Source organism: Mytilus trossulus, chromosome 1, assembly GCF_036588685.1.
Source record: "Mytilus trossulus isolate FHL-02 chromosome 1, PNRI_Mtr1.1.1.hap1, whole genome shotgun sequence".
Lineage (NCBI taxonomy): Eukaryota > Metazoa > Mollusca > Bivalvia > Mytilida > Mytilidae > Mytilus > Mytilus trossulus.
In genome coordinates, this window is record NC_086373.1 from 103,981,324 (window position 1) to 104,006,944 (window position 25,621).

Below are 25,621 nucleotides of genomic sequence, written 5' to 3' on the forward strand. Positions count from 1 at the left end.
TTGAGTTTTTATTTAAACTAGACAGTAATTTTGCTTGTTTCCTCTCTTCTTGTTGAAATTCTGACTTATCATTAAATGAAATGTTTTAATTTTCAACTGTCTACTGTACATAAGTAATTTCTTGATCGTTGTTACACAAAAAATTTCATCACTTTGATTTCAATTTTTTATTAATCTTATATTTTGACTATTTTATTTATTATGTCTGTTTAGTTCACAAATCATTGTAAATTTAACTAAATTTGATGAGACTGTCAACAAAGTGAGAGGTTTAGCACTATAAAACCAGGTTTAATCCACCATTTTTCTCATTTGATTTGCCTGTACCAAGTCAGGAATATGACAGTTCTTGTCCATTCATTTTTGATGTGTTTTGTCATTTGATTTTGCCAGTTGATTATGGACTTTCCGATTAGATTTCCCTCTGAGTTCAGTATTTTTGTGATTTTACTTTTTTCTTTCTGTGAATCATTCTTTTTAATCTAAAAATGGAAACCTTCACATATTTGTTCTTGTCCCTCTTCACCATATGAACCAACATCTATTGCATGGTAAAAAGTTGAATGTGTCTCCATATGAAACAGGCAATGACACCAAAGGTTTCACATAATGTAAACAATAGAAGTTAATGGTAGGTAAGTCATATCATTTTACATACATTTGTGATGTGAAAATGACTGTATTTATTTGATGTTTTCCTTTGTTTCAATCATATACCTAAATCCTACCAAAAACACTTAATTGTATATGATCTTTTTATAAATAATAAACTTTCATAGTTGATTATCTCCCCTGTCACAATTTTTTTTTAACTGTTAATAAATTGGTAATTCATCCCCAAAAAATACAAATGTATAATAACAAGTTTTAATAGAATAATATATTCAATCCAATGCCACTTCTACATCAACCCTTAAGTGAAATAAGATATGTTTTTTGTCAAAATTTCAAAATAAAGAAAATATGAATTATCTCCCCTGTCACAATTTCAGTATTCCTTGGAATTTATTTTTATGGTTTAATGACTGCTTAAAGGAATTTTATTTCAAGTTAAGAAACTTCTTCGATTGCAAGGGGTATTATATGTCTGTCTCAAACCCTGTTTTGTGATGAACATTTAAAAACAATTCTGATTAGAACTGTTTCTTGTATACTAAATGCAATGTTTTAAATGTAGTTGGTGTATCAAATGAATGAGATGTAAATACATGTCCATCTGATGTGGCTAATATAATCTTGACCACTCATTTAAATAGTTGTCAAAATCCATTAGTCTGTGATAAGTTTCCACCACAAGGTCTGTTTCTAAGATACAAAATGCAATAGGTTAGCATTGATGGTGTAACAAATGATGGTGAGATGAGGTATACATTAACATTGAGCTTTAGTGATACATGTACCAGATGCAATCTGATCAATCAGTCAACTATATTTGATGTATATAATGATTGTATGTGGAACACATCCATCTGACATAGTTCTTATTATATGTCAATCTCATGGAAATATAATAGGGGGAATGCCAGAATAGATAATTTCCAAAGCACAAGAATGGTAACATTAATCTGTTGATATTAGTGTTATTAATGTATTTTCTTAAATTGTTTTATAATTTCATTTTGGTTTAATGATGGTTTAAGATTTTTTCTTTTTTACTTGTACCATAAAGCAAACTGTGGAAATCTTTGAATTCCAGTGGTGAGTTCAAAAGGTTTGGTGGGTTCTTGGGGGTTTGAGATCCCCTCATTTAGAGGATCAATGCATTTGAATGGGGATACAGGGTTTGAACCCCATTTTGTCCTGGATTAGGAACCCCACTTATGAAAATGGCTGGATCCACCCCTGAAATTCTGCATGTATATTACAGACGGTAGGCATATACTGGAAAGTAATGTTATAACATATCAAGAGTTGTTGTAAACAAGTAGTGCATTTGAAATACGGATTGTTTGTTTAGGAAAGTAATCTCATTTAAAATATTAATTCACACCTCAAGTTTTCCCCTTTTGGAACCTCAAAAATTAATTCCGTATCCGTTATCGGCTCTATTTTTACAATAAATATTACACTTTCCGTAACTCCCAAATAAAAAACCTTTTTTTCCCACATTTCACAATTTGTCAGAATTGGAACGACCTTTCAAGAAAACTTGAACAAAAAGTCGACACAAAATAAGACCCGAATAATCAGTACATTTTTCTTTTTTTAAACCCATTTTTATAATTTGAACTTGTTAGAATTTCAAGAAAAATGACCACTCAGATGAAATGTCATTACGAAGTTCTCTGTGTTGAACGTGATGCATCACCCGAAGATCTAAAGAAAGCCTACAGGAAACTTGCATTGAAGTGGCATCCAGGTATGAAACAAAAAGTGTTGTTGAGACTACTGTGTTGTAGTAGTCTCAGAGGGTTGTAAAAACTTTATAGAAATTCATCATAACTTTTTGACAAAAAATGGCTGTTGTATCAGGGGGTCTCATTGGTGGGTTCCGATCACGGATCCTGCTTACTGTTTTTGCAGATTCCTATATCCCGATTACACTATGTACATAAGCAATTCTCATTTTTCGTCATTTCCCAGACCCCGCTAGACCTCATTTCCCGTTTTCACAACACAATAATTTGACTTTCATGTGTCACATTTACAAAAATCAGCAAACCTGTGTCACCTTTTAGACCCCAATCAGACCCACTTATCACGGAGACAAACCTTGCAAATATAGGGAAAATACTATCCCTGTTCCCCCATTTTTTCTATGTCATACATACAGGAGGCAGCAGTCGTAGGCAAACAGACATACTTATGATTTTACACAGAGCTTCAAGTCATCAAGTGAAAGTTCAAGTAATGATGAATTGCTGCTCTGTGTAAAATCATAAGTATGCCTGTTTGCCTATGACTACCTCCTGTATAATACCATCAACACACCACAGGACCAACTACAAATACAGAAAGACCTACACTCATTATACAATTGGGCAAAGGACAAGGGTATGCGTTTTAATGTCAGCAAATGCTATGTCATGTCAATTCACCGTGGCAGGTCCCCGCTAACAGCTGTATACTTAGATATCAGTCTAAGAAAATTCGTACTTTTAACATGTTTAAAGCAATATTTTGAAATGGTCATTTCACATTAACCCTTACCATGCGGTGACGGGCATACCTAGACCACTGTTATTTTGCTCCAATGGCGTTCCATACTTTTAGAAGTCCTCTTTATGATACTTATTTTAAAAGTTATGCATGTTCCATCTACCTGAGGCTATCCATATTCATGTTTCTCATGTGTAAGTTGTATTTTGAGCACAAATCTGGACTTGGAAAATAGAAATCAGCTGAAACTCGGTTTTCTGGAGAGGTGGCCTGGGCTTCACATCTATGTCTTACTCAAATACGGACTTGGAAAATTACCTACGAAATCAACAAAAGTTGATATCCAGAGAATATTAATGAATCCACAGTATACAGATACAGAAATAGAGTAAACATACAGCCCTCAGTTATAGATACAAAAGGGTCTATATGTACATGTATGCCTAGGCAGTCTTGCTGCTCAAAATTGTTTGTAAGTTTGAATTAATTTATTGATATGGTCTGCAAGTTAAAAATGACAGATATGAAAAAAATAAAACAAAAAACGGTACATACTGTAATCATGGTCTGTGGTCATAAACTTGGTTAACTATAGATATTTCAAACATCTTTTACAGATAAAAACCCTGACAATATAGAAGAGTGTACTGCCCAGTTCAGAATTGTGCAACAAGCCTATGATGTATTGGTTGATCCACAAGAAAGGGCATGGTATGATAAACATAGAGAGGCTATTCTTAGAGGAGGTAAGTGTTGATACAATTGAAAAATATATGGTAATTGCTTGTCATCAATAAAAAAAAATGATACAGTACTTTTCAAGAATAATAAATCATGTGTAAAATGACAGCAGAGAAAACAAAGTAAAAAAGTTATATTGGAAAGTACTGCTTTTGTTCTGTTCAATTGGTTTATACATGTATTCAGATTTGTTGTCTAATCTTTTTTTTATATGACCACAAAGAAAATTATTATTACATAATAAACATGCATGGTCACAGTGGCAAAGTAAACACTTTTTCTGAAAAGACTAATTGACAACTCTGGAGAAGCAATGCTTGATCTGAACAGTCTTTTTTTCACAATAAACTTAAAAATAAATATTTTTTTATTAATATATATCCAGTTATCATAAATATTCAACATTATCTTCGTTATTGGGTGACAGAAAAAATACGAAAGTGCAATAGCAACTTTTAAAGCAAAATAATCAGTAGTAGTTATTCAGAGAAATTAAAAAGTTTAAACCTTAACTGAATAAATCATTGACCATTAGACTAAATTATGACGATATGTTTTATTTCAGATAAAAAGACTAAAATTTAAACAAAAACCAACAGTAACAGATCAATTTGTTTCCATTTTTGTAGGATTAGGACATGGAGATAAATATGAAGATGAAAGTTTAGATGTATTTCAGTATTTCAATGCTAATTGTTTCTCTGGCTATAATGATGATGAAAAGGTATGGTAGTTTCATATCCATATTACTTCACATTTTTGGAAGTTTAATATTACTGTGATCATGAATTACATAATGCTAAAAATGTTTTATTATTCTTTGTTTTAGAAATATGCCAGTCTGTCTTTTTGCTGAAACTTTTTATGCCCTGGACGCAAGGCAAAGGGGGCATTAAGTGTTACCCTTGACTGTCCTACCATCATTCAATTTTGTCTTCACACTCTTACTTTAGTTTGCCTTATACAATTTTATGAAACTCATACACAATGCTAAAAACCGAAACTTGAGGTAGAGTTCAAACTTGGGCAGTGAGTCACCTACTTTTTGAGAAATAAGTTTTTTATAACTCAAGAACAATAAAATCATCAAAAACTAGGAGTGACATAATGCTCTCAAGAGCTATTTTCATGTATTCAAAGCAAAGATTTAGCAGCGACATTAATTTCCTCAGACTTGTGTAAAATTTAGTTCAATGGAAATTATCAATCCCATGAACACAGTGATGCTATTTTGTGTCCCTTGTACTCCTCAAATTTCATACAAGTTCCTAAAAATGTAAATTCAACAATTAGTTAAGTTTTTCTATGCTTTCTATAGAGATAGATTTAGTATTTGGGCATTACATTTGATTATTCATAAGAGTTATAAATAGATATTTATATATGATATTGAGAAAGCTTTAGAGTTGAGAACATTGATCTATGACTTTTTTTAAAGGGTTTCTATGCTGTGTATACTGAAGTGTTTAGAGTTATAGCAGAAGAAGATAAAACATTTATGGATGATGATGAGGAGTATGAAGAACATCCAGAGTTTGGAGATTCAAAGAGTGTATATGAAGAGGTATTAATTATGTTAGGTTATTGTACCATGTAATCCCACAAAACAGAGAATTTTAAATTATGATAAGTTATACTACCATGCAAAGCTCTTGTGAAAATTATTTATCACTTTATATTTTCAAAGTAGATATTTTCTGCAGAATTTATCCTTCATGCATGTTTCACTATTTTTTTGAATGCATTATAAATGGATGTAAAATGCAAATAATTAACACAGGGCAAATGAAACTACTCCATCTATTTCCAAAACTGCCTACAAAACCTGACGTGAAAAAAAACATTCTACAGTATTTTGAGACCTCCAAAACTCTGATTTATAGTTAGTTCAGGAAAAATGTGTGAAGTTATAGGTATTTTTGGATCATAACCTAAAAGGTCATAAAATTTCTGATGTATCCTTTAAAGGGGAAACAACTATATCAGATTATTGTACCTTGGAGGTGTACAGAGATGTAACTATGTTAGTGAAAGGTACACTGAAGAGCCAATTATGATAGTTAATTGAAATAAACACCAGATTGATTTTTATATATTTCAATGTTTTTTGCTAGATTGTGGCCCCATTTTATGGTTTTTGGGAAAGTTACTGTACAGCTAAATCCTATGTCTGGGTAGAGAAGTATGATACTCGAGAGGCTCCAGACAGGAGATGTCGACGATTAATGGAGGCAGAGAATAAAAAGCTGAGGGACGCTGCTAAGAAAAACAGAAATGAGGAAGTGCGAGTAAGTTTCAAATGAATATTTTAGAATATTTTTTTTAAAGGATAGGTCAGTAAACTCCACCAGATTAAAGGAGTATGTTCGATAAGGTCCAGATAACATAGAGCGCATACGTCGACAACAAAGATCTTTTTAAATAATGTTTATGAAGACATTTCACATGTTTTCTTTGAATATTAAGCTTGTCGACGCCTGCGCTCTATGTTTCCTAGTCCTTTATTTGGTTGAAATCCAGCTAATTTTGTCAAATTTCACCAAAATCCCTCATTTTGACCTTTTTGGGATGTAAAAATCAACGTGTCAGCCCTAAACTTTGACAAAAACAGTTCTGTTTAACTTTCTCACATGTCTTTAAGGCAACTTAAAACGATTATTGTCTTCTAACTATGAACTTTATAATTGGGGCCAAATATGGCCCTTACCGAACTTACTCCTTTGACAGAATGAACACATCAGCTATTTAATCCTTCACACAATGAATTAATATGTGAATTTTTTCCATACATGTATATGAATATAACAGTAACTTGGATAAGAACATTTCGTGAAATCTGAAAACCATGTAAAATTGTATTTTTTCAATGGAAATGAACCCAGAAGTAAGATTTAAAGATACTATCACAATTGTTCTCACAATTATACCACATCTCTTTATTTTTATATAAGAGCTGATTTATCCTTATCTTGATTATCAGGGTTCATTAATCAAATTAAGTTTTTGTGATAACTGTTATAAAAATTTGGTTTCAAAGCCTGGATGCTTATTATATTGTCATTATCAATAAAAGGCAAGTAATTTAAACCATTCAACTCTTTAGTATTTGTATTAGCATTTGGAGAATTAAATAACAGTATTTATATTGTTTTACAGGAACTTGTCAAATATGTGAGAAAAAGAGATCCTAGAGTTAAGGCTTACAAGGTAATAAACCTATTCAACTAGAGTATACCGAAATGTATCTTAAATACTGTGAATACTTATTATATTGTGTATAAAACAGCATAACTTTTTCACTCCTAAGAAAATAAAATATTTCAAATTAGTCTGATATTTGGTTTCTTTTATCTAACAGAAACAGTAATTTCTACTTTCAAAATGGGGTTTAGAATATCAGTCAAAATACCAAAATATCTTTCATTGGAACATGTGTTTGAAAAGGACAAATACGGCCTAAATGAAAACAAGAGGTGTCTTTTATAAAGCTCCAATCTCTTTTCAATTGGTTAAATGGTTCTTGTTAGTTTAAACATATTTATTTATAGTGGATTGGGAAACAAGTTTTACAACTTATATTAATCCCTTTCCACTTTGCGGGTGCGAGTGCTGCCTTGTAGCGGCATTAGCCTACTCTTTTTCAAAATCTACAAGGGTGTCTTTAACGTGCAAGAGATATGGCTCTCTCTTAACACGGGCCAGCCATTTATCGTCCCTGTCCGACAGACTATCATCGTTTCCTCAAGACCATACTCGCAAATGGTGTCAAGGGAGAGCCGAAAATTGAGTTCCTGAAATTTTCATCCCAAACAGGAATCGAACCAGGATCCTTTGTGTTAGTAGTCCGATGCACTAACCACTACACCACGGCTCTCTAATGGTTCTTGTTAAGGATAATGAGAATAAAATGAAAACTTAATGTAAATGGGCTTAAGGGTCAATAGAAAGGATAAAGGCTAAAAAATGGATAAAAAAAATTTCCAATAAAAAAAATTAATAAGATGATATTTTTATATAGTGCTGTCAGTTTGGTTCAACTTTGTCAAAATTCACTTAAAACATTGCATAATCATTCATCATTGGCATGCAAGTCAACTCAACTTATTTGAATCTATATTCATACAACTTTGACCTGGGCTATGTATGCTTTTTACTTTTCATTGCAAATTGCTCATTTTCTATTTATAGAAACTTTTAGAAGAGAGGGCTGAAGAAATTTCCAGAAAGGCCAAAGAAAACAGAGAAAAACACTTAAAAGAAAGATTAAAGTATGTTCATTTTTGTTCTACAACTTTCCATTCTAAATACTGTGTGAGTTATGACTTTTTTTCAAGATGTCTTTATCAAAATATACACATCAAATCATGTCTTAATAGTTTTCTAAGTACTCTGAAGAATTAGAATTAAATGTAATCTAAAGGTATTCGACAATTTAAAATATATTTATGTGATTATGCTTATTTTAAACTTTTTAATAAAGTAGATGTTGTCTAAGATTTTAAATCTCTATGAGCATAGGCAATGGGGGAATTAAGTGTTACCCATGACCGTGACATGACCGTTGGTCACTTTTTTATCTGTCCCATTTTTTGGTTTCCTCACTTTACCTTCAGTTTTTCTCATCAAAATGTTTTTCACTTCATTCACAATGCTAACTACTGAAACTCACAGACAGAGACTGAATTTGGGCAGAAAGTCCCTTACAGTTTTAGAGTTATGCCCCTTTATAGGCTTTCCTGTCCTTAGACAAATATTCTTTTATTTATCTCAACATCAAACTGGTAAACAAGTTAATAATTTTTTGGTGTAAAGAAGATTATTTAAAGAGAGTGTTAATCATACTTTTTTAAATACAGACACTTTGAAGATTATAAGGAGAATTCATTTTCTGCTGCACATGAGGCAGAATTAGCTCAACTAGAATCCAATTTAGCAGAACATTTTGGGGAAGAACAGAACAATGAAGGTAATTTTTCAAAAGAAATTATGATTGTTATTTTTGTCCATTCGAGACAAACACTATTGCTTCTTTTCTTTTACATATTGACATTTAGACAGTTTATTCTATATTAAGGAAGTTTGCTCCTCTTATTTTTGAATTTTTGCAAGATATTTGGAATCCTCTGGTCTATCCATGTTTTGCCATTAACAACGTTTGCCTACTGAATCTTACTTTTCTTTCAATAATTTAATTACATATACATGTAGTTTAAAACGTCATCTGCAAAATTCTTATACCTTATTTTTTCATCTTTTTTTTTTGAAAAAAGGCACCAATGTTAAATTTCATAAAAATCTAGAGAGAAATATTTCTTGCCAAAATTTCAATGGCTTATATCTCTAAAACCAGGACGCAGACCATTCATTTTTTCCGGCTTTTTTAGTTCCTTTATTTATATACTATCAATTTAGCAGTCTTTTAAAAAGATTTTTATTTTGAAACAGATCTATTCTGTTATTGGTTAACTATTTATGTTATTTTTAGATATAAAGAGGAAGAGGAAATAAGTATTATGATGATCTATTCTGTTATTTGTTATGTTATTATGTTATTTATAGATGCAGAGAGCTGTGATGAAGAGGAGGAGGAAGAGGAATATTATGATGATCTATTCTGTGTGGCATGTAACAAGTCATTTAAAAGTGAAAAATCGTAAGCTTGATATATTTCCCCACTTACAATCATATCAACACCTGCCAGACACTGTCAGATACCATCCTGTCTTTGATTGTATCTTAACATAAAATCGCACACTTTGAGGATTCAAATTTTAGTCACAAAATGTTTTATGTCTCTAACAGTAGTGGGTTTTTTTGGAAAGATTTTTGATTTGGCTAATTGAAAAATGTCATCTTGAGTGAAAGCAGCTTGTAATTTAAAAAAAATCTACGATAAACATGACACTGATTTTATATGACTGGGACTATAATCTTTCCTTGAAAAAATTAGAAAAATTAGTGTCCGTGATATATGGATTCCTACACTGCAACAAGTGTATTACGATATTACTCCACTCAAGACTTAAATTTTATTATTTAACTGTTGAGACTTGCTGAGCTCTTTAATTAACTAAAATTTAACTGTCGAGAGTGGAGAAATATCGTAATACACGAGTTATAGTGTCAGAATCTGTTTCTCTAATGATTGCTTTCCTTCTATTTCAAAGATTTTCAGAAAGTTGTGTCCTTTATATGCATGTTTGCCTTTTTTCATGACGTCACAATAGGAAAATTCAGAAGAAAACAAAACATTTAGAGGTCATCATCAAATTTCGACTAATCATTTGCAGAGAACAAATTTTTCATTAGGGGGGGAAAAAAATTTCTACACCGGTCAGGAAATGTGAAAATAGCACAAACATTGGAGAAATTTAAGGAATGAATTTGGAACTATACTGTATTTCAATAGAGGATTTTCAACCCATGTCATTACATAAAATCATTTCATTTCAGATATGTGAATCATGAGAAATCCAAGAAACATAAAGAAGGTGTTGCATTCCTTAAAGAAGAAATGAAAGAAAGTGTTGATGGTATAGATGAACTTCTTATTCTCAATGATGATGATGATTCTGATGAAGAAGAAATTACTTCTTCTAAGTATGTTTATTTAAGTTTTAGGCCATGCTAACATTTATTTTCTGATTCTTAACCTACAGTTAAGTCACAGGGTGATGGAAGTCATATGGCAAATTCTCCAATTCCCTTATCCCGGAACTGGGTTGTTATCTATTGATGTGTGGGTAACAAACTGTTAGAAGATCCTGATTAAATACTGTGTGGACAATCCCAGCTTAAACATGGCCTGGAGAGAACACTGGAAATAATCAGAAAAAGTTGTTAAAAATGTATGTGCATTCATCATTAAATCATTAATTAGTGTTAGTGTTGTACCCAGCAAATGATGTTTAATTCGTCAAGTTGTCTTCATTTTAGTTTTGTTGTGAAAATATGTTTAAAGTCATAAGAAACGAGCGACCGGTGAAAAATTATGTTCTTCCAATTCTTTAACCAATGCATACAAACATCATAAACGTAGTCTTCTGTGCACAAATTTATCTTTTTTTTCTTGTAAATTTCGTATAATCGTCAATTTTTTTTTCAAACGGTCAGTGTTGTTTTGAAAATATGGCAGGTAATTAAGGTTCGTGTTTTTAAGTCGAAGTTTAATGATGGTCACCTGTTTGTCAACAATCTACAAAAAATAAACAAAAAAGCATGGAAAGAGAGCACGTGTTTAACATGTAAATTCAGATAATAATTTATTTTAAGGACATCCATGCGTATTGTGATCATCGGATTTTTACGAGATGGGTCACACTGAGGTCACTTTGCATACGGAAAATATGTCGGGGGAATTGGTTGCTGGAAGCAAGCAATATAAAAAAGTAAACTTCTTCTAAATATGAATAAATTAAAGAATTTTCTTCAGAAAAAAGTATATGTACATAAGTTTTATAATGAAAACTATCCATTGAGTTATAAAAAACATATGCATTATTTTTTTTGATTTGAGGTTTCTTATGACTTTAATAAATTACTTCAATTTTTATACCTTTATTTTGTAGACTTTCAAAAAAGCAAAAAAAGAAAAAGAAGCAACAACAGAAAAACATTTCTATGGTGAGTAAATATAATTTTCCCTGTAACCAGTTCATTACTTACTGTTGTGACCACTAAGAAAAAATAATTAATAATACTTATTTTTATTACTACAGAAGAAAATGGACCATGATTAAAGTTGTCTCATTGGCACTCACACCACATCTTCCTATATCCATGAATGTGAAAGGATTTTTTGAAAATCAAGCAAATTGCGTAATGGCATATAAAAGTTAAAATTTCATATAAACTAAATAGTAGCTTGTATCAGCTAGTCCATTATTTAAGGACATTTAAAAAAAATTAGCTCTGATCACAGCGAACTGCAGCATTACCGATTTAGATTGAGTGTGAAGTGTTTGATGAGTATTTAGATATTATATATCTGGAGTTTGTAATATAAGCAAGGATGCAACATAGGAAATAAAGTAATTGAGGGGTTTTTTCCATTTTGCTAGATAACTGATTGAAAATATACTGGAACATATCTTTGAAAAATCCTGATAGGTTTTTAAAGGCTTGTATGTAGACTTGGCAAAATGACAATATAAAAAATCTGTAAAATTTTCCTCAATCTACAAAAATTGCTACACAGGAAAATAAATGAATCCACACTATTGGATTTCAGTTTGAATTTAGATTGTGTTGCAAAATACAAATTAAATGATGAAAATTCTAATTTGTTTGACTTTAAATTATTTTGTATAGGTAGATGATGATAACCTTGTAGAGAGCACTTCCTCTTTAACAGTGAATGATAAGGAAGAGGATGAAAACAAAGTTAAACAAAGGTTTGTATGTTATAAAAACAATTCTGTTTCTTTTTATATAAGGCTGATCAAAATCCAACAAAAAATACCCAAATATTAACTTTGGGAAAAAGAAAATGTATGAGAAAAACTATCTCAATTTTTTTTTATTGTCATTTACTGTACATGTAAATTTAAGTAATAACATATTTTTCAAAAAGTATTATTTTTATAATTTTAAAATTCATTTGCCTTTTTTTCAGCAACAAATCGAAAAAGGAAAGAAGAAAAGAGAAAGAACTACAGGAGAAACTAAAGGTTGTCTTTTATTCTTTGCTTTAAAGACCATGCTTCAAGTGCACTGTCATGAATGTATTCATTATCATTGCTATTTTTTAAAAACAAAAAATTAAATGCACAAACGAACTATAAAGTGATTTAAGAACTTTTTCGGGGCCTTAGTGGCAGAGTGGTCTAAGTAGTAACAACTTTAATCACTAGCCAGATAACTGCGGGTGCACTCAACTCAAATCTTAAAAAATGACTAGGATTGTCTGTTTATCAATTGAATATTTGTGGTTTTCTCCAGGCACCCTGATTGCCTGCATCAACAAAAAGTGGCCGCTACGAGATAGCTTAAATGCTGTGCTTAAAAGTGGTGTTAAAACACTAAAAATTAAAAAAAATCAGAACTCTTTCTAACACAAACAGTTTTTTTTACAGTATGAGTGAATTTAATTAGGGAAAAGGTATGATGCATTGTTAACAGTGAAACAAATAATTTAAATGACGATTTTCTTGAAAACAGTAATTGTTTGCTTTTAAAAGACAATTAAGGGTACATGTTTGAAATGTATATTCAAAACGCAATAAATGTTCATTTTGAAGGCAATAAAATCCTTTCCAATCAGCTCTTTAGACTCACTTACCAATGCATCAGTATGAAGATTTTACATTTGAATTTATATATCAGTTATTAAGGTATTATTTTGATAACAATAATGTAATTGTTCCATTAGAATAAAACTACTGAAGAATGTCAACCAGAAAGTGTAACAGACAGTGAAAATAAAGATAATGTGGATCAGAATGAAGACAGACTCAAAGCTGATATACCAGAAACAAATGGAGTAGTAGCCTTCAATGAATGTAGTACAGAAACAGAGGTTAAATCTCACAACAAACATGAAAATATTGTCAAGGTACTTTAAAAGTTATAAGTTCATTAATAAATTGTTAAGGTGTATTGAAAATAAATATTTTTTAGCACAAAAAACAAAAAAACCCAGCTGATTTTGATAAAATATAAACATTGATTAGAAGTTATCAGACAGTCCATTAAGGCATGATTTGTAAGGTGATTAAAGTACACATTTGTCATGAGTAGAATTCAACAAACTTTCATCCATTATAAGAGTTTTAATATGACATCTTCAATGAGATATGAATCAAGTAGTGTTTACTGTCGATTCATTATTATTCGTTGGATACCAATTTTCGTGGATTTCGTGGGTACAGGAGAACCACAAATTCAAATGTTCAACGAATAACAAATTTTCTAACGGAATGAGTGTAGACTTTGCCAAAACCACGAAATTTAATATCCACGAATATTTGAAATTTCCTCAAACCACGAAAATTGGTACCCATGAAAATGAATATATCCAAAGTACTATATGTTGCAGAATTAATAGGAGTCAACAGCTCTTTTTTTTGTTAAGAATGCTTTCAAACTATACTCTTCCTTAGTTTCAAAATAGCTTTAAAATTAATTGAATTCTTCTATTGTAGGATTGGAAGTGTAATGTGTGTAGTGTAAATTATCCCACTAGAAATAAATTATTCGGACATATAAAAGAAAGTGGACATGCTTTACGTGTAGAGGAGGGTAGTGTAGACAGTGGGAAAGGAAAGAAAAATAAAAAGAAAGGCAAACGATGACCAGGGATAAAATCATAGGTTATTTGGAAATAAAATAATTGACAATTTCTAAGAGGGAAATGTTTACTAATTGTGGAAGAACAACAGTAATTTTGGTTGAGCTGTATGTGATAGTTTCCAGACCAATCAACTAACTTTTAATTGAATAAAGGGATAAAACATCAATTTCAATTGATTTGTCTGCATTTATGTAGTCTATGCATATTTGGGAGGGACATGTTTTTGTTTATAGTTGTGTTTTGTTATCATAAACACTACAAAATGAATGCTGTTATTATAATGAGAAATTCAGTACAGAATCAGAACCATCAACTTGCCCAACTGAAATATATTTGGAAGAAATATGACATTGATGGTTGCTATTCATATTTAAGTTGAAAGTGTATTAGTTTAGGAACAAAATGAGCTAAAAATATTGATAGGTTAGGGAACTCTTTGTCAAGATATTTGATTCTTTTTTAAAACGGGGTGGGGGTAAAGGCTGATGGTCTTTTACATAATAATTGCATTGGTTTTATGTGGGTCTCCAATCAAAAGAAAAGAAATCTGAAACGTGCTTAATTTTTAGTAAATGACCTCATTTGAGCAATTGAAGTCTTATATGAAAAGAAAAAGTCGGTGTAATGAGCAAAATATTTAACCCTGTATCTGTAGGAAAAAACCAGAGAATTTTAACATTTGGAAACATTCTTAAACCTCACCTAAGGCCATACTGAAGACCCTAACTATGATTTCTATAGAGGAACACATTTTATTGAGAAACCTTTGCCATAGTTACTTACTTTCCCCTCTGAAGCCAGATGAATTATGATTTTAAAATCCAGTCATCCATAAATTAATTACTCAAATGTATGTTTAAAAACACTGTCCATGAGTTTAAATAAAAGGGGATTTAGATGTATGTCTATGAGAAAGCAACTCAACACTAATAAATGAGAGACACTTAGAGGTGATAATACATTCTAAGTCGAACAAATGTGAATAGAAACTACAAACAGCTGCAATTAAAAAATGATTTTGAATTTATTTCGACAACCAAACCAAAACTGAAAGATAATTTGTAACACGACGGGTGCCACACATGGAGCAGGATCTGCTTACCCTTCGGGAGCACCTGAGATCACCCCTAGTTTTTGGTGTAGTTCGTGTTGTTTATTCTTTAGTTTTCTATATTATGTCATGTGTACTATTGTTTGTCTGTTTGTCTTTTTCATTTTTAGCCATGGCATTGTCAGATTGTTTTGGATTTATGAGTTTGACTGTCCCTTTGGTATCTTTCAACCCTCTTTTGTATTATTAAAAAAACAAGAAAAGTATTACTACTCAGATATTATTGTGAATAATGCGACTGAGTTGTAAACGCAATAATTAAAACTTGCATTTTGTAATATTTTAACTGAATTAAGCATGACTTTTCTCAAAATCGAAAAAATTAAAATCGCATTCAAGTGTAAAATGACAAAATCACAATAATAAATGCATGCAATAATTTCTGAATTTATAGTAGTTTATTAAATGAAAGTTTTAAGAGTTAGACAGTACCCCAAAGATAGAAAATAGGTCAAATATCTGTATTATTTAAGAAAGGTGGTAAAACATCCCCATCCAACTATAGACCGTTTAGTTTGACCAGTATTATTTGCAAAATGATGGAAAAACTTGTGAGACAGAGAATAGTCCAACACACGAATAGTTATAATTTATTCAGTAACAAACAATTTGGTTTTATAAGTGGGAGATCCACCTCCTTACAACTTATAAAGGTTTTCGATAGATGGACTGAAATTCTATACAAAGGAGGAATAAAAGACTATAAATCTATGAAGGTCTTTGATAAGGTCCCTCACAAGAGCCTTTTACTAAAACTTAAACAGTGTGGTATAAGCAACATAACCTGTAATTGGATCCAAAGCTTCCTAAGTGACAGAAAACAATGTGTAAAAAGTATGATGGTGGTACGACAACATAAGATGTGATAGATAAAGAAAAAGATATTGATGTAAATATAGTCATCTGGCGTTTGATAAACATATACAAATTCAAGTAAGTAAGGCAAACCAAATAGTCGATATTATCAGAAGAACTATTCAATCACTAGCTTATAAATCATTCTGTCTGTTATTTAAGGTGCTAGTTATACCACACTTAGAATATGCAAACAGTGTATGGAATCCATATAAAGTAAAATACATTAAATCATTTGAAAATGTCCAGAGACGAGCTTCTAAGATGTTACCATACTTAAATGACAAAAGTTATATAGAACGACTACAAATACTGAAATTGACAACCCTAAAGTTTAGACGAATGTGTGGGGACATGATAGAAACATTCAAAATACTGGCTAAAATATACGATAGTGAAGCAACTACCAACTTGTTGACTCTAAACAACAGTTCAACTAGAGAACATTAATTTCAAATTAACAAACAAAGATTAAAATTAGATGTGCGTTAGCACTTTTCACAAACAGAATAGTAAACACATGAAATAGCTTGCCAGAACATATTGTAACAACAACTAAAGTGAAATAATTCGAAAAGAGACTAGACACTTACTGGAAAGATTACCCTATGAAATTAGGCTAAACAATTGAGGATGGACAACACACAACTATAGTAAACGGAAAAGAAAACACGATAGAGATGAACATAGAGGAACATAGAGGAACAGCAGCTCCAGCTCCTGCGGTCATAACAATCGTAGGTAAACAGACCACATGTACCACCAACACCTGATACCTCTTAAATCTACCTCATTTTAACTTTCAAAGTTGTCTCATTGTCAGACATACCACATATCCTGATTTTTATAATAATTATAAAACAAATAGTTGGGTTTCAAAATGGCATGAATAAAGTAAGGATATTTTTGATATAGACCCTGATTTTGTCTTGAAAAGGACATGTGAGGACCCCTGTTAGAGTTGTTGCAATACACTAATGTGTGGTCTTAAAATAGTTGTTGCAATGGATTGTTAAAGGACCTTTATTTGAGTTGTAATGAATTGAAATATGAGCTTTAATAGTTGTTGCAATGACATGTTATTTGGTCATAGAAGAGGTGTAGCAACACATTGTTTTTTAAAAGAGGGACGAAAGATACTAGAGGGACATTAAAACTTATAAATCGAAAATGACTGACAATGCCATGGCTAATAATGAAAAGGACAAACACAAACAATAGTACACATGACACAACATAGAAAACTAAAGAATAAACAACATGAATCCCACTAAAACCTAGGGGTGATCTCAGGTGCTCAGGGGTAAGCAGATTCTGCTCCACATGTGGCACCTGTCGAGTTGCTTATGTTATTACAAATCCGGTTGGTCATATTCATCAAAAGGGAAGGGTATGTGGTTACAACGTAAGGAACATATTTGATATCATCTGTGAAGCTTTTATTTCATAACGGTAAACCAACTTGTGAAGTCGTCCATATAATTAGGAAGGGATGATTTCAACGTCATCATTGAACTTCTTGGTTGAATTGCATCCTTGTGAGCAGCAACCTCTATCAAGGAAATACAAGCCCGGGAATATCGTATCAATTGTGAGATATATCCTCCGTATATAGGCGCTGCTGGAATGTTGCTACATGGAAAGTTGGGAATATGAAATCATCTCTTTTGTTGTAAAGTTTTGTTTTCAACCGATCCTCATTGTCAAATTTCTAGATGTAAATCAAGATATGAGGCAGTCTTAACTTTATCTGTTGTTTTCTTTATCATAGTTAATTGGGACAGATGCATTCAACATAATCACCAAATTTTCAATTATTTAATGAGAGAACATCATGCATCTATATAGCGGAAAGTAAAGTTAAATGATATTGCTTACTTCTTATCTTCCTTCCTAAGAAGTTCCTGTATGAAGCCAGCCTCATAATAAAAAGGAACAGGTCGTGAGGAAGAGGGGCACGATTACTGCCCATTTGAATACTGACAGTCTGTTGAAAAACAAGTCCTCCAAACATAACGAGTATGTTGTCAACCAAGAAACCAGGCATCTTGATAATGTCAGTTTCAGGAAAAAAAAACTTTTGAATCAGTGAATCTTTACAAAGTAGGATTTATCCCTCCCTTAGACAATATACTTGTATCTACGTTGGCTGGAATGGGGCTTACTTGTGTAAATTGAAGAAAAGTAAAATGTTGTAATACTACGGTAAAATGAAAGAGTTTTAAATTGTATATATTCTAAACGATCTTTTTAAATAAAAGGAAAATAGAACAGATCTTTGATTTTCCAGGATTTTCTCTTTGGTAAGGGTATATGTTGAGTTTCCAAGCGGAATTGTCAATACCTTATTCATTTATCAAGCAGTATGCAAGGACTTATATTCGAATCTCATAATTTTTGGAAAATATGTAGAGAATCGTTGGATTTGAAAATATCTTCTATACATTTTTAAATTGCTTATATTTAATCTTATACCTTATTGATAACCATGAAAATTCTGTACATGTAATAACAATAAGACTTCAGACAAAATAAATTTCATCAAAATCAATCAAGAACTTTTTAAGTTTTTAGCTGAACAGTTGAACTACGTTTTATTGTGTTTTTCACCCAAAATGTAGAATAATGCTCCAAAAATAATTACCCTCCTTTCTTACATAATTCAAATTACATGAAGGACATGAGCATTATTAACCAAATTAACTCTATAAATGTAGGAATCATTTAAGTTTAAGAAAATCTTTATTTCATTAAAATCCATCAACAACTTTTAAAGTTTTAAGGTGTACAGTGTGGTTTCTCCAATGATTCTCTACATATTTTTTTATCGGGACAAGGATTGTTAAGAAGTTACCTATCCCTCTATATACGTCCCTGGTTTATGTAATTAGATTTACAGACCAAAAACTATATTTGGGGCTTAATCTGTGGGGACAACAACATATTTTTCATGGAGGTAGGAAAAGTGTTTTGCAACATTAGGGTCATTAAGAATTGACGTAGCTTTGATAGACCTATTCAGTTTCTTATTTCTGATTTGTACCAACGACCTCAAAGCCTTTATCCATTCGGAAAGAGTATCTACATCTTCCTTCTCGCGTTTAGCCCAATGCCTGACATAATCCTTGACTGAATCCATCAATATTTTGAAGTTGTATTTCTAATTGATGGATTTAGGCTCATGATATTTCGGATTTGAATAAAATACTCCGCAGGGAAGTGTTATTGACAATGATGAGGTCATCGGTAATAACATGGCCTATCGGATTATATGAGAATTTGGAACTAGCACATGTGCTATCCTGAGGTTTAGACTTGAAGTCGTCAATTTTGAGACCCTGCAAAACGTGATTGTAATTGAAAATTTTATTTGCAATTGGTTTGAACTAATTCACAAGGAGGGATATTGCCCATGTTGACCCAATCGAGACCTTTGTTAGAAAAGGAAAGTTTAAGAAAAGATCTTTTATCTTTTTTCATCTTTTCTAATGCGAACTTGTTTTAAAATTCTGTGACTTGCAACATCCGCAACGATAGCTGTAAGTGTGTATTGACTTGATTAAGGGTTTTTATTTATACATTGGTGGAGATTTATTTCCCCGCGGGTATCACAAGCTCAGTAGTCAGCACTTGTTGTGCTGATATGAATTGTCTTGATATGGTTATATTTATAAATTTACTGTTTACAAATTTTTGAATCTTTGAAATACTAAGGCTTTTCTACCTCAGTCATAGATCACCTTAGCTGTATTTGGCAAACTTTTTGGAATTTTGGTATTCAATGCTCTTCAACTTCTTGCTTTATTTGCCCTTTTTAACTTTTTTGGATTCGAGCGTCACTAGATTTAAAACGAAACGCGCGTCTGGCGTATATACTAAATTTAGTCCTGGTTTCTCTGATGAGTTTATTTCCAAACATAAATTAAACAGAGAATGAAGTTTTGAAAGGGTTAATGCATAAAGTTTCGTGCGAATGTGATGAATACCTAATGGCTTTTGTATAAATGGTAGCAAGTCATAGAAAAAGTTGTGGCAGTAAATTGTTATGCGATCTAAAGGAGTTGTAGCAATGATTTAATATGTCGTCAAAAAGAGTTGTACCTTTAAATAAGTAAATCATCCTCAAAGAGCTGTTGCAATGAATGGTTATAATATGTTCATTAAAGATATGTTGCAATAATAAAATTAAAAAATATTGATCTCCGAGGAAAATTCAAAACGGAAAGTACCTAATCAAATGGCAAAATCAAATGATCAACACATCAAACGAATGGACAAGAACTGTCAATTAATTAATTATTTTGTTGTCTAAAAAGAGTTGTAGCAATAAGTTGTTATGTTGTCTTAAAAGTTTGTTTCAATAAATTCTTATCTTGTCTAGAAGTTGCAAAACGTAAATAAAAAAAAAAATCAGAAGGTTTTTTATGAATGGCAAAATCCATAGCTCAAACACAACAAACGAACAGTCACATACATGACATGGTACTGGCATTTCTGTATGTAGAGAAATGATGGATTAAACCTGGTCTTTTAATAAAATTTAAGGAATTGTTATGAAGTCTAAAACAAGTTGTAGCTATGAGTTATTATGTTGTTTTAAAAGAGTTGTTGCTTTTACTAAAGGATGTCGCACAACTGACCATATGTATGTGTTAAATACCATCACAAATTTGTGAAAAATAATTCGAAGCCTCTGTATGCATGCTTTGTAGATTTTAAGCGTGCATTTGATTCAGTTTCACATCTCCACCTTTTTTATAAACTTAAATGTATAGGTGTTGGAACAAAATTTTATGACATTATAAAATGTATGTATGAAAACACAGAAACTTGTGTAAAAATAGACCAACACAGGACAAACCTTTTTAAATCAAATATAGGAGTAAGACAAGGGGATAATCTCAGTCCCTGTCTCTTTAATATATATTTAAATGATTTGCCAACCTATTTTGACCAAACATGTGATCCAATCCAATTAAATACACATCCCTTAAATATTTTAATGTATGCTGATGATGTAGTTCTTTTATCATCATCAGAGCAAGGACTTCAAAATTGTGTTAACAAATTAAATAAATTTACAGTTGATTATAAAATGACAGTTAACACAAAAAAGACCAAGGTTCTTGTATTTAACAAATCAGGAAGACTTAAAAATATTAAAATATCATTAGGAAACCAGACTTTAGAATGTGTACAAAACTACACATACTTAGGTATAAATTTTTCATCATCTGGGAGTTTCCAAAAAGCAAAGAAAGAACTTTATAACAAAGGAATGAAAGCATATTTCAAATTAAGGAAGACCTTTTCAGTGGAAAGCCCAAAACCTAGTACTTTACTACACATCTATAACCATACAATCCGACCAATCTTGTTGTATGGATCTGAAATTTGGGGTTATATACCACATAAGAAACAAATACATTTGGATAACTTTATATCAAAAGAAACTGATTATCTTGTACTAGAGAAAATTCATACTAAGCTTTGTAAATTTTCACTTGGAGTTAACATAAAAACATCAAATATGGCATGTAGAGGAGAACTAGGTTCACTCCCTACACTGTATTATGTAATAATGAATATGATAAAATATTGGATCCATCTTATGAAAGATATTGAACCTTCAAATATTATTCTAAGGGAAGCCATAAATCTGTCTCATTCTATGGACAAACATAACCAGGAATCTTGGATAGGAAGTATTAAACATATATTTAAATTTCTAGACTTAGAATATCTATTTGTTAACCAGTCAAACTTTAAACAAAACCATATTCTAAAAAAGGTAAAAACATCTTTAACTATTAAATTTAAAGAAAGCTGGTTAGCTAGTTTAGAAAGCAATTCTGGGAAGTGTACTAATTTACAATCTGGCAATAAATTAAGAACTCACAGAAAATTTAAAAATATTTTTATGTTTGAACCATATTTAAAAATGAATTCAAAAAAAGACAGGCAAATAATCACAAAATTTAGAACTAGCTGTCATGATCTTGAAATCGAAAGAGGGAGGTATTTTGGGATTAAAGCTGAAGACAGAAAGTGTAAGCTATGTAAGAACGCAGTTGAAGACGAACTACATTTTCTTTTAAAATGTCCTGTTCTAAAAGATACTCGATCTCAACATCTATCTAATTTAAATTCCAAATTCAAAAATTTTTCAAGATTATCTGATGAAATGAAATTTGTTTGGATTCTTTCATCTGAAGATTTGTTTGTAACTTCAAACTTATCTAATTTATTGCACTCCCTTTTTGAAGAACGAAAGAAAATTATAGAAAATATTGTTGTTTAAAAAAAAAAAAATAATAATAAATAGAAGAAAAATATAGATAGATATATAATTATAGGAAATAAAATTGATCAGGAGTTGTCTCCCATAGACGTAGTACTATAAAGAATTATGTTATTTCTCCAGGTCACAGTGGCACCCATAACAACTAAGTTTTGTCAATAACTTGGTTTTATATCAGGTTAATTAGTGTAAATGTGTATTCATGTGTTGTTTTTGTTTTTTGTTGTCTAAATGTACTTTAATCATTCTAATCATTTTCTGTGCTTTATTTTGTAATTCATTCATTTGATTGTATAGCTCAAATTTTGGGCACCATGATTGGTTAATAAAAATTATCTTATCTTATCTTATCTGTTGCTTTAAATTAGTGTTTGGTTTTAAAAAGTAGTTATAGAAAATATTGCAATATGGATTGAATATACTAGTAGTTATCAAAGGTATCAGGATCATAGTTTAGTACGCTAGACGCGCGTTTCGTCTACATAAGACTCATCAGTGACGCTCAAATCAAAATATTTATAAAGCCAAACAAGTACAAAGTTGAAGAGCATTAATGATCCAAAATTCCAAAAAAAATGTGCCAAATACGGCTAGGGTAATCTATGCCTGGGGAAATAAAATCCGTAGTTTTTCGAAAAATTCAAAGTTTTGTAAACAGGAAAATTATGAAAATGACCACATTATTGATATTCATGTCAACACCCAAATGTTGACTACTGGGCTGGTGATACCCTCGGGGACGAAACGTCCACCAGCAGTGACATCGACCCAAAAGAGTTGTTGACATGAATTGTTCTATTCTTTTATAAGAGTCATGGTAAGGATTTGTTACGTGGGCATAACATAGATGTTAAAACGTATTACTATGCAATTATTGTAATATAAGATCTCACAAGACACTTCTAGTATATTGGTATGTGGTCTTAGATGTGTTGTAACAATATATGGTATCAACTTCATAAATAATACATGATGGTCTTGAATTTTAGATTATTGGAACTTACATTTTTTATCATCTTAAGAACGTGTTATAGTATTTTTTTATCTGTTTTATAAAGATACTACTTTTACTTTTGAGTCTTCTTAATGTGGGTTTTGTTTGACATGGTTCAGATTCAGTTTCTTACCCGGTTTGTTTTCTCTCAATCGATTGATGACAATTGAACAGCAGTATACTACTGTTGCTTATATTTTTACATTGTTTACCTAATATGTCTGTTTGTTTTGTTCACACATCGTTGTCAATATAATTGAATTTTATGTGACTGTCATACAAGTGAGAGCTAGTAGCTTTAAAACCAGGATTTATCCACCATTTTCTACATATTAAGAACATGTCTGTACCTTGTCAGGAATATGACAGTTGTTGTCCACTCACTTCACGTGTTTTAGCTTTTGATTTTGCCGTTTGATTAGGGACTTTCCATTTTGAACTTTCCTTGGAGTTCAGTTTTTTTTTCGATTATACTTTTAATGTGGTCTTAAAAGAGTTGTTGCAATAAAATATTATGTGGTCTTTAGAGTTGATATGGTCTTTAAAAAGTCACAATAATTGAGTGTAATGCGGTAGTAAAAGAGTTGCCACAATAAATTATTGTCTGGCTTAAAAAAGAATTGTTGCAATAAACTGATATTAGATCTTTTAAAGTCACAATTAATTAAATGTAATGCGGTATTAAAAGGGTCGTTGCAATGAGTTATTTTATGGTCTTCAAAACAATTGTTGCAAAGAATTTACATGAGGTATTTAAGAAGTAAGTACTATTGAATTATTATGTGGTCTTGAATAAAGCAATAAGTTTTAAGTCTTAGAATAGTAGATTCAATAAACTGATATAAAGTTGTACGAAATAGATTTATAAATAGTCTTTTAAAAGTTTTGCAATAAATTGTTTTGTGGCTTTAAGAGAGTCATAGTAATTGATGTTATGTTGTCTTAACAAATGTTTCAACGAATTTGTATGTGCTCTTAGAAAAGGTCGTAGCAATAAATTGTTATGAGGTCTTAAAACAGTATGATGTTATATGTGTTATTTTAAATTGAACGTGTTTTAATGTTATCTGAAAAGAGTAAGTCCAGGAAATTGTTATTGAATTGTTGTTGCAAAGAAGTATAATTTTATCATCAAATAAACTGTTTCAGAGAATTGCTATGTGGCATTCGAAGGGTTGTTGTAATGAATTGCTTTCTTGTCTTATTAGATTTATTGCAACGAATTGATAAATGGTGTTAAAAAAGTTGTTGCAAAGTTGTTTTTTTACAATACTTGTTGCTATGAATTGTTATTTTGGTCTTTAAAGAATCGTTTAGTTGAATTGTATAACTATGTTTCAATATTTTTAATATTGGATAAAAAAGGAAAATCCTATTGTGGCAAAAGAGTTTCAAAAAGACGGAATTTCCTATTTTTATTGTATTGAAAATAGACGTGAGTTTTTATCAAATTTGTATCCTGGTATCTGACAAGTTTACTTTAGCTTACAACCGCTGAGGCAGTACAAATGCTGAGTGGAGAGTTTGTCCCGAGGGTATCACCAGTCCATTGTTCAACACAAATAGATTACTTTAGCTGTATCTCAAAAAACATCGTACTTTTTTTTTTTTTATTGAAGACGAAACGCACGTCTGGCGTAAAAAATTGTTATCTATGATGAGTGTATGGCATACTAATGCTATATTAGCGACCGAAGCCTCTTATACAATTAAGGAATGGCTGTAATATTTTTTCTATCTTTGAAGATATAACATAAACATTTGGTGCACACTGAATAACGCGCGTAGCGTGTTATTTAACAGTGTGCACCACATTTTTATGTCATCGATTAGGCCTAACTATTTGCCAAAATTCTATTGCTCTTGGCCAAACATGACTGAATTATATATAGTACTAATTTAAATTAATTGTCTTTGGTTTTCTTGTGACGATTTCTTTGTATTGATCTCTGCTGTTTATCATTTGTCATGTTGGAAATGTGTTTGCTATTTAGCGTATATATGTTTTTTGCAAAAATCATTCATTCCAAAAGATCCACATACAGAAGAGGTGGAACACATGCATTCGTTTCTTTTTCTATATTTTTTTATATCATTAACGTACAAAGGAAAAGACTTAAAATAAAGGAAAACAAACCATTTCATACCCTCTGGGAACTGAACATATTGCATGACCTGCCTTTTTTTTGCGATTTAATCAGGGTCATCTAAAAATAGTCTCAAAGGAAG

At 31.1% G+C, this 25,621-nt stretch overlaps 1 protein-coding gene across 1 annotated transcript; it reads left to right on the plus strand.

Annotated features, from left to right (window-relative positions):
* Window positions 1-2,102: 2,102 nt before the first annotated feature.
* LOC134695045 (dnaJ homolog subfamily C member 21-like) lies at window positions 2,103-14,297 on the plus strand. The gene is made up of 15 exons (XM_063556224.1): window positions 2,103-2,359; window positions 3,717-3,845; window positions 4,470-4,564; window positions 5,279-5,404; window positions 5,955-6,128; window positions 6,997-7,047; window positions 8,029-8,108; window positions 8,697-8,806; window positions 9,400-9,493; window positions 10,294-10,440; window positions 11,409-11,463; window positions 12,151-12,233; window positions 12,455-12,509; window positions 13,211-13,393; window positions 13,983-14,297. Exons 1-15 carry the CDS (start codon window positions 2,251-2,253, stop codon window positions 14,130-14,132), a joined length of 1,641 nt encoding a protein of 546 aa, XP_063412294.1. The 5' UTR covers window positions 2,103-2,250; the 3' UTR covers window positions 14,133-14,297.
* The last annotated feature ends 11,324 nt before the right edge of the window (window positions 14,298-25,621 follow it).